Genomic DNA, 9,642 nt, shown 5'->3' on the forward strand with positions numbered 1-9,642 from the left:
ACCCGATGATAATTGGGGTTGTATAAGCTGCCATTTCTGTGCTAGTTTGTTACAGCAGCAAAAGGAAGCTACGGTACCATCTCCATCTCTACCTGGGTGGTCCAAAGGACAGCTCCAGCCCAGATCCCGCTCGAGTCCAGACGCATGAACCCAACTGCCCCCAGTGCCTCCACGGGGATGTCACCCCAAACTCAGCACATCCAAGAATGAATTCACCACCCACCCACTGTGCCACCCCTTTTGCATCCCGAGTGATGGACACTGGGTCAAACACCATGACTGGAAGCCACTCGAGGTGGGCTTTGACACGGGGCAGGGGGGGCACGTGTCAAATGCCTCTGATCCGGTCCGCCAGTGAGACCCTCCTCGCGGGGCCCAACCGCCCGGGCTGCGGTTTCCGGGCTGAGACGGGTTCCTGCTCACGAGAGCAGTGCAGCAGGCAGGGAAGGCCTGGCTCTGCCTCTTTCCACGGAAATCGCCCTCAGTACGGCCACCCCTGGAGGGTTGCTTCCCCGCCCAGCCCAGAGCACAGGGAGGTACAAAAGGGCCCTCGCTGCCAGCTGGGCCTGCCGGACGCCACTGCTCACACACAGCTCCCGAGGGACCCAGCGCGACTCCAGCGAGACTACTTTCTTGCCTAACTCCTTGCCCTACCTGGTCCTGACGTTCCGGGATCCCTGTCTCAGGCTCCACTTCTGGGGGACCTAGCCCCCTGCTTCGCACAGGCTGGGTGCAGAGGCAGCCACCGCCCGCCTGGTGTTTCCCGAGTGTCACTTGTGCAGGGTGGCCCAGCGGTCAGCGACTGCGGCCCTCAGCTGTCCTTCCCGTCGGGAAATGCCGGTGGGCATCCATCGAGGGACACGGGCGCCCCTCCCTCCCTCCCTGCCTCCTCGGGCTCCCCTTTCACGGGAGGCACCGCTGCTCAGGACTGTGGAGCAATCCCAACCCCAAAGGCTAGAGTTCGATTTACGATTGCTCGTGCTTCTTTGGTTACTCTAGGAGAGGCACAATCACAAGCTCAGGCTTACCTGTATTCTGCTTTCCAGTTTCCGTGGAAACCCCAAACGTTATCTGGCACGTGCTCAGGAGAGGAATGCCTGACTGGGCCCCCTCCGAGCAGCCAGCTGCCAGCCCTTCACATGGCTTCACGGGATGGGGTGTGGGGCTGGCCAGCCAGCGCCTGATCTGGGAAAGGGAAGGGCCCAGAGGAGACGGGAAGCCCGAGGTCTCAGAAGCAGCTGCTGGCTTGGAGAGGGGCTCTTCCCCCACTCACTTTACAGGTAGGTGAGCAGGCTGAGGCTCGGGGAGGGGAAGGGACTTGCCCCAAACCCCCCAGACCAGTCTCAGGACCCTGGCAAACATGATTGCGTTGTGGGCACATCGTCTGAGGCTCACAGCTAGCACTTTACGTTACAGCCACTGTCTGGGTCACCAAAACCACATGGCCACAGTCGGGGCTGGCGGACCCCAAGGCCCTGAGGGGCTGAGACAGGCTTCCCTTCCACCCAGTCCCCCTGGGGCCTCCGAGTGTCCGCCTGCACAAACAGGTGACATGCAGCGGCCTTTGGGTGCATCAGGCCTCCCTCTGGCTGGGGAGTAGCTGGGGAGGGGGTTCTGGGGCTCCTGCCGCCCTCACCAGCCCAACAGTAGCCTGCGGCCACAGGCAGGGCCGGCAGCCCTCACCCGCCCTTGCAGCCCCTAGCCACTGGCTACTAACAGCCTAAGTGCCTGGAATGTCACCTTCCGGCCTCTCCCAGCCCAATCCGGCTCTGTGGGGAGTTCAGTGCTGGTGGCGGAGTGCTTAGAGGGGTTCGCTGGCCCCAGGCCGGGCAGGGGAAGCTGGCATGGTCACAGGCCTTTCAGTCCTGCCAGGCCGTGGGCTGACCCCTTGACCGGGCACCAGGGGGGCTTCGAGGGCAGCACCGTCAGTCGATCTAAGGAGAAGCCAGCCGGTACCGAGGCCCCCAGCTTCCCGGCTGCAGCCAGGCCTTCAGTAAGCCGAGACAGGGAGATGGGCTGCCCTGCTAACCAAGCCACATTTTTCATTTGGAGCCAGAGGGAGCTTGAGTTGGGGTGTTCACTTGTGTCAGGAAACGGCTCCCAGCACTCCCAGCTGGGCCTCTGCTGGAGCCTCGGACGGGTGGGTGCTGGGGAGGGGTGGCGCCAAGGGGAAGAGCAAGGCGGCACTTGGCCTGCTTTCCCGGGCAGAGCCCTCGCTCCCCTGCTTGCCGGGACCCCTGGCCGAGGGAGGGAACTGCCCGAGCCAGGCAGGGGCCGCAGAGACCGAGGTTAAATCAGGCTAAGGGGGCGCTAGGCGTTGTGGGTCCCTGGCCGAGGCCCGGCTGAGAGGGCTCTGCTTTGCTTTTAGTGGCATCAAGTTCTCATGGTTAAAAAGGCAGTTTAAGAAACGGGGAATTCCAGCAACGTCGTTTCCTGGGGCGCTGAGGGTTTAGGAGAAATTCCTTTCGCTTCACCCCCTGCTGTTGAAAGTAGGGGGACTGCCCGTCTGGAGCTCTGTGACACCCTCCTTCGGCTCCTGGACGTCCCACTGAGCGCCATCCCCTCGTAAAGTACCCACTAGAGCAGGGAGCCCTCTCTCCTTTCACGTCCCGCGTGCACTCCAGCCAGACAGCCCTGGGTTCCAGCTCTGGTGCTGCCATTGACTGGGTGGCCTTAAGCAAATGTCTCAACTTCTCTGTTGTCTCTGACTTCTCATCAGTACAAAGAGAGGGACGATGAGGACACCCTTCTCCGGGGGTTGAGGATGAGCGGCCAGCTTCCTGCACCTCCCCTGCATCAGCTCCACCTCACCCCGTGACCCCAGCCTGCCCGCCCTGCTGCCTCTCCAGGGCCACAGAGGAGGCCATGGGGGTTCTCTAGCCACCCCAAGTCTCACAAGCCGAGGCTGCAGCACTGCCAGCTAACCCCCCACCCGGGACATCCACCCACGACCTACATCTTACTGGGCAGGAAAGCCCCCTGCCCCTTGCCAGTCAGCACGCGGCCCTGCTGGCCTTTCTGCTCGGGACCCTCCACCTGAGCCCACACCCCGCACCTCTCGGGTTCACATTCCCACATGACTGAGTCTGTTGCTTCCGGCTGGTTCCCTGGGGTCTGATCCTCTGGCCTGGTCCCATCAGCTGTGGGTGGGCAGGTGTGATATTGTGATTTATAGTAAGAAATATATCACATGTACCTTCACCAAGCGTGGAGAGATTGAGCCTCAGGTGGAGGGAGAGACTGGGTCTGCACTGGGTGGACCATGTGAGCCTCTCTCACAGCCGGCGTTCACGTTCCCATTTTACAGATGGGAAATCGAGGCTCCCTAACCCGCCCGAGGTCACACAGCTAAGAGGCGCAGCCCACATTCAAACCCAGGTCTGTTTGGGCTGGTTTTGTTGTTTTCTCAGCTTGGCTGAGAAAACCGGCTTGGCTGTCTCTTCCTGCCCCGCACCCGTCTCCACTGACTCTCTACCGGAATGGTGCATCCAGCCCACGATGCCCGGTGTGGGATAAAATGCAGAAAAGCCCCAGTGGGCAAACGCCTGGCAGCCCTCACCTGGATAAACCACCTGAATGGGGGCGGGGGGGGGGGGGGGACGGGCGTCAGGGGGAGGGGTAGGCTGTGATGAGGTGAGAGAATGGCATGGACATATATACACTACCAAGCGTAAAGTGGATAGCTAGTGGGAAGCAGCCACGTAGCACAGGGAGATCAGCTAGGTGGTTTGTGACTGCCTGAAGGGGTGGGATAGGCAGGGGGGGGGGGGGGGGGATGCAGGGTCTACTACAAAGGCCTGCCTCGGCCTCTACAGACTAAGAATCACTGGACTGCTCATCACCCGAGGCGGAAATTTACTGGTTGTGAAGGCCAAGTGGATCAATGTGCTTTTAGTTAACCTCCCAGCCGATCCTGAGCCATCGGGCCTTCCTGGAGTCCAACCCACTGCAGCAACTGACACCATACCAACCACCCAGCCGAGCTCCTGCCTGGGGCCCAGCCGGCGACCCCGAAAACCCATCCACTCCTCCCCGCTTAGGTGCATCCTTGAAGCCTGACAGACAAGGAAACAGCCACTGCCACTGCGGATCAGGGTGGGGCGGGGACAAGGAGATCAGTGGTTTCTGCCTGCAAAACAGCGAGATGTGGATGCTGCCCAATCTTAATTCTGGAAGAAGGTAGAGGGTAGCGATTTCCACGCTGGGATCATTCGAGTCCATATACCACTTTTGTGAAGTCGGCCCCATCCACGAACCAACTAAATCATCTACTTAACATTTTGTATTATATATTGACTTGCTTTTTACTAAAACGGATTCATTTTGAAAATACACTTCACCACTGACCATGGGAGACCAGCACCACCTGCCTTAAATGGAGGGTGAGAAATAAACACACACCCAGATTAAACCTCTGCTCGGCCCCTTGGCTCAAGGGCCCCACCAGGAAAGAGCCACCTGGGAGGTGGGGTCCCAGGTCTGAATCTCGACTCTGGCAGTTTCTGTGTGATTTTGGGCAAGTCACCCAACCTCTCTGAGCCTCAATTTGCTTTCTGTGGCACCAGGTCACTGACACCCTATGGGTAGTGAGGTTTAACTATGATAACAGATATAAACCGTCAAGTGCAACAGGACTCGGGGGACGGCCGTGGCTGTCCTGTCCGCCTCCTGTCTGGACGAGAGCAATCTCTGCAGGCAGCCCAGCCTCGCCGGGTCCAGGACTTCCCAAAAGTCCTGTGTCTCCCCCACCGGACCGAGGGCCCCGTCCGGGATGAGTCGGGTGGCTCCAAGCAGCTATGGTAACCGTTTCCTGAGTGGAGGCCCACTGTTCACCCACTTCTAATGCACTTTCCTGTGAGCTGCCTCTTCCCCTAACCACAGAGCCCCCAAGAAAAACGACCCCAGGAAGGGGCCAGCCATAAACGGGCGGGGAGGAGGTTAAAGGGTGCTCTCACCTCTCCATGCCGGGGCTCTCCCCGCAGCAGCCCTGGGCCTCCATGGTGACCCTTGGGGGGCAGTCATCCCAGCAGCACAGCCCAGAGGGATGAAGCACAGCCTCAGCTCCCGATCCCCTTCGAGGTGACAGCGGTCTTTAATGGGGAGACGGGGGTGGGGGTCACCTCTGGGTGGGACAGGAAGGTGGCTGCCTAGGGGAGCAGACCCCCCATCGGCCAGGGACACAGGACAGGGTGGAGGACGGACAGAGGCTGGACAGCACCTGGAAGATGTGCCACGTGACCTGCGGTCACTCCCCTGCCCGCAGGACCCCCCAGGACCCTCCCCTCTGGGTCTCACTCCACCACCAGCACTGACTTAGTCCACGGCCTCTAAACGCACCAGCCACCAGGCTAACAGCCACCCAGCCCTCGGGATACTGGGAGGTCACCTCCCGCCCTGCTAACCCCAACCAGCCCCGGCTGGTGGCAGGCCAGTCACTATGGTAACCACCCTGTTCCCCTTGGTGCACCTCCTCCGAGGCAGACGGGGTGAGCCAGGCTCTGGGGACGGGCGAGAGCTGCAGGGCCACGCACCTGAGTCCACAGGGCTCCCTGGGTCCTCGGAGGAAATGGGACTTCAGGCCGGGCCACCTGGACACAGGCCGCTTGTGGGCCCTGACGCCGCCTGGCCTGTGGCTAGACCGCGTGGGCCTGGTTTAGTCCACCTCACAGCCACCTGTGCGACGCTCACGAGAGCCCACTTGCCACAAAACGCTCAGGCTCAGAGCCATCACCTGGCGTGTCCTCGGGGCAGGCTGCAGCCAGGCCACTGTGCTCAGCAATCACCTGGCCTGTGCACCCACAGATGTCTGGCACACTGCTGCGATGCTACAGCGTGTGTGACGCCCAATGTCACAGTGACCTTTGGGCAGAGGGCACGGTGGTCCTGGGGGCTGGTAAGAAATGGCTCCCGGAACCCAGAGTTTGGATCTGGGTGACACGGCCCATCGCAGCCATTTCGGCAACGCTGGGTGGCACACAGGAGAACTGCAGGCGTGGCGCCCCGCTCAGCGCAGCTCTCAGCCGGGCAGCCCCCGTCGGGACAGGCAGAGACCATGCCGCCAGCTGGGGCAGGTGTCCCCGGGACAACAGGGAGGGCTGAGGTCATCTCCCTGACCCCAAACAGGGCGCGGGGCTGAGAACGTACCCTTGGGGGTCTTTAGGACAAGATGTTTGTCCCAGGACCTGGGGGTAAGGGTTAAGCTCATTTTCCTGAGGGCCACCCCGCCTGCCCCAGGACAGGCAGCTCTGGATGGGGTTTTGAGTCCAGATCCTGCAGACCCAGGCTACGGTGGCCGCAGTGCATCACCCTCGTGCTGGAAAAGGAGAGCGGGTGCTCGTGGGCTCGGGCAGACGGGCTGCCTGGGGGGCACACCCTGCATGTGGGGCGGGCCTGGGGCAGCCCCAGGGTTCACCCCGTAGGGATGCTCCCCTTCCAAGAGGAGAAGGGGGGAGGATCCCAACGCAGGGAGGCCAGGGGGCTCGTCCTGGGCAGCAAGCAATAGCAGTCTCACCTCAGCGGCTTCAAGAATGGAGGCACCTCGGCTCTGGGAATAACAGCTCAGAGACTCTGGGAACCTGGGTTCCTCCCAGCTTTTGCTCTGCCCCCCTTGACTTCCTACACCAGGAGGGGTCTCCACAGGCAGGAAACCGCCCCCGGGAGCCCCAGTGGTCCCCCACCCACCTCACTGGTCAGAATGGCTCCATCTGGGACTTCCCTGGAGGTGCAGTGGTTAAGACTCCGAGCTACCACTGCAGGGGGTGCAGGTTCCATCCCTGATCTAAGAGCCCACATGCTGCGCAGTGTGGCAAAAAAAAAAGAATGGCTCCATCTGCACAGGCCAAGCCAACCACGGCTGGAGCGGGGTCACTGCAGCCACTCAGGCCCTCCAGGAGGTCCTCGCGGCGCCTCATGCAAGGGAGAGGCTGGGCGGGTGGTAACCAGGCACAGCCCATGTGCCCACCCGGCCAACTCTGCCCATTCCTGGAGGCTGGCCAGGCGCCTGCTGGCCTGTCCTTGACCTCGACCTGGCACCGGGGGCTCCCAGCTGACCAGGGCTTCCCGAGGGCAGGGCCCTGTGCCCCGCGGCAGCCCCAGTCCCAGCCATGCTGCACGGAGCAGACGGGAGTGGGTTCCTTCTCATCACTCACGAATGCACGGAGAATCCCGCACGAGGAACACTCCACTAGGAAAAGGCCGCCGGACACGTTCCATGGAAAATCAAGGGGCAGAACAGTGTCACTGACACGGCCTTTTGTGTAAAACCACAAACGCAATTTTAAATAGAAGCACATCGGGATCTGGGGACTTGTTTTGTTTTCCCGGAATGAGAATTAACGGTACCTGTGGGGAGATCTAGGGCAGGTGAAGGAGGCCAAGCCCGGAGTAGCTAGTGGCTGGCGGCGCAGCCACCCAACTACACACTGAGAAGGGCCAGTTCAAGCACTTCCCACACCTCCTGAGCCACGAGACACCACGAGACTGTCACTCTCTCTTCCTGATGTAAAGATGCTGAACACATTTAAGGGCGACCACATTTAAAACAAACCCAGCACTGGGATGGGGTGGGGGGAGGTGTGAGTGATTCTAGCTTCAGTGGGGCGTGAGCACGTCCCCTGTGAGAACCTGGAGCAAGGAGGAAGGAAAACGACCTTGAACGCCACCAGGGCAGAAGCGCAGCGCTCGGCGGCGCCGGGAGTCTCCCTCAGGCTCGGCCTCCCGGCCCCAGGCCTCGCGCAGGCGGAGCGGCTCACAGAGCCTGCTCGCTCTTCCTGGTGGTGGCCAGCCGCAGCTCCCCAGGCCCGTGGGCAAACGGGCAGCGGTCTGCAGGCAGAACACAACCGTCAGGGTGATGAGCGAAAAACCAACAGAGGCGGGTTTTGAAGGTTTCCGAAAACTGCCTCCGTTTTGCTTCTGGTTCCTTTCCCTTCCGAGGCCTCTCTTCCCTCCAGTCGCGGATGCGAACTCGCCCGTTCAGAACTGGGGTTGGGAACAAAGAGAAAAGACACAGCTGAGGAGTGAACTGTGAGCTGAGCAGGTGACCGGGCTCTGTGGGGACAGCTGTCCAGGGCCGGGGTGCGGCCACAGGAGACGCAGTCCCCGCAGGCTCGGCAGCGGGACGGGGAGAGGCGCTGGGATCCCGGGCCATGGCCCCAGCCCCAGGCCCCCACCCGCCCGCAGCCTGCAGTCGCACCTACACACACGGGAGCGCGAGGGAGGGGCCGAGGGGAGCAAGGACCGGGTGCAGGCGCCTGGGGCTGGGAGCCGTCAGGAGGGGCTGCCGCACACCAGGTGGAGGGCAAGGAGCCGTTGCCTGAGGTCCTGCTGGCGACGGGACCCAGGCGTGGCCACTCGTGGGCACCGGTTCGTGGAACAAGGCTAACGCCAACCATGAGCATGGTCCCGATGCGGGCAGGACGTCTGCGTGGCGGCACTGGCCCTCGACGGCACACGTCCGCGTCATAAGGAGGGAGCGGAACGAGCGGGGGAGAGGCCCTGTCCAGGCAGGTGGAGATGAGGGGCAGGCCGCGGGGGCCAGCAGGGTCCCAGGCAGAGCCCCCAAACGTAAACGGGAAGTGGGGGCAGGGGCAGGGCGGGAGGCCCTCACAGAGCAGCAAGGGGCTGAGATGCGGCGGGGGGGACCTATGTGGGCGGGGTGGCCGCAGAGCTGGGCGGCTGGAGGACCCCAAGGCGGTGCAGGCGGAGGGCCCGGGGCCGCCCAAACGCCTCCTGAACCAGCCGCCCCAACTCGGCTGAAGCTGCGCTGGAAGCTTCCGCTTGGCCGCTTCCTCCCGAGACGCCAACACCCCCACGTGAGACGGGGCCAGAGGAACCAAACCCGTCCTGCTTTTCCCTGAAAACTATACAGTCACCTGGAGACGGAAAGGCTCGGCAGAAATAAAGGAAGCTTACTGAACAAATCTGGCTCTCCAACTTCTAAGGAAAACTTGAAAGTGTGCATTCAAGCTTGAATTTCGCTTTCAAATTGCCTCGTGTTGCAGCAATACAAGACTGTCTCTGCAGACTGATGCTTATCGAAAACTGTCCCCTGAAACCAGAGGAAGGAACTGCAGAGGTGCCTCTCCGCACGAGGGACACAACGCAGGGATTCACCCTCAGGGGGCAGCCGAGAAGCACCTAGGAAGGGCCAGGCCAGCCCTGCTTCCCATGAGGCAGACGCTGAGAGCTCGGCTGTCCTGGCCCGGCAGCTGGGCAAGCAGCCCCCGCCTTCCACAGGCGCTCTCACAGCAGCCCCTCCTGGCGCAGCCGGGAACGACACGCCCCAGCCGGGGCAGGGCGGCCAGAGCCCCCCAGCTGTGTGCAAAGGAGCCTGGGAGTTGAGACTCCCGCAGACTCCCACCGTGGGTGCCCCAGAAAGACGAGGAGACCCTGACGGCCTGGACAGGCTCAAGAGAAGTCCGGGCGAGAGGGTGACGGGCTCGCTGGGGCCAAAGCCAAGTGCAGACCCTAACCCTCCACAGAGGCTGGCCCGTCCACGCTCCCTCAGGGCAGGCTGGAGCAATCCCTGCAGGGTCGGGGGAAGGGGACCCAGGCAGGATTTGTAGGGCCTGTGAAGCAGGCACTGATGATTAGGGGTGGCCCTGCAGGGGGCAGGGGCCGACGAGTCCTGCGGGGGCGGGTGGG

At 62.2% G+C, this 9,642-nt stretch overlaps 1 protein-coding gene across 1 annotated transcript in view; it reads right to left on the reverse strand.

Moving 5' to 3' along the window:
• Positions 1 to 7,747: 7,747 nt before the first annotated feature.
• The window catches only part of TRMT44 (tRNA methyltransferase 44 homolog), a 24,636-nt gene continuing 22,741 nt past the window's right edge, over positions 7,748 to 9,642 (reverse strand). Inside the window, exon 11 of the mRNA XM_007456898.1 lies at positions 7,748 to 7,977. Coding sequence (XP_007456960.1) covers positions 7,748 to 7,977 — 230 coding nt within the window. The remainder of the gene's footprint in view (positions 7,978 to 9,642) is intronic.

This window comes from Lipotes vexillifer, unplaced genomic scaffold, assembly GCF_000442215.2.
Source record: "Lipotes vexillifer unplaced genomic scaffold, Lipotes_vexillifer_v1.1 scaffold63, whole genome shotgun sequence".
NCBI classification, from domain to species: Eukaryota; Metazoa; Chordata; class Mammalia; order Artiodactyla; family Lipotidae; genus Lipotes; species Lipotes vexillifer.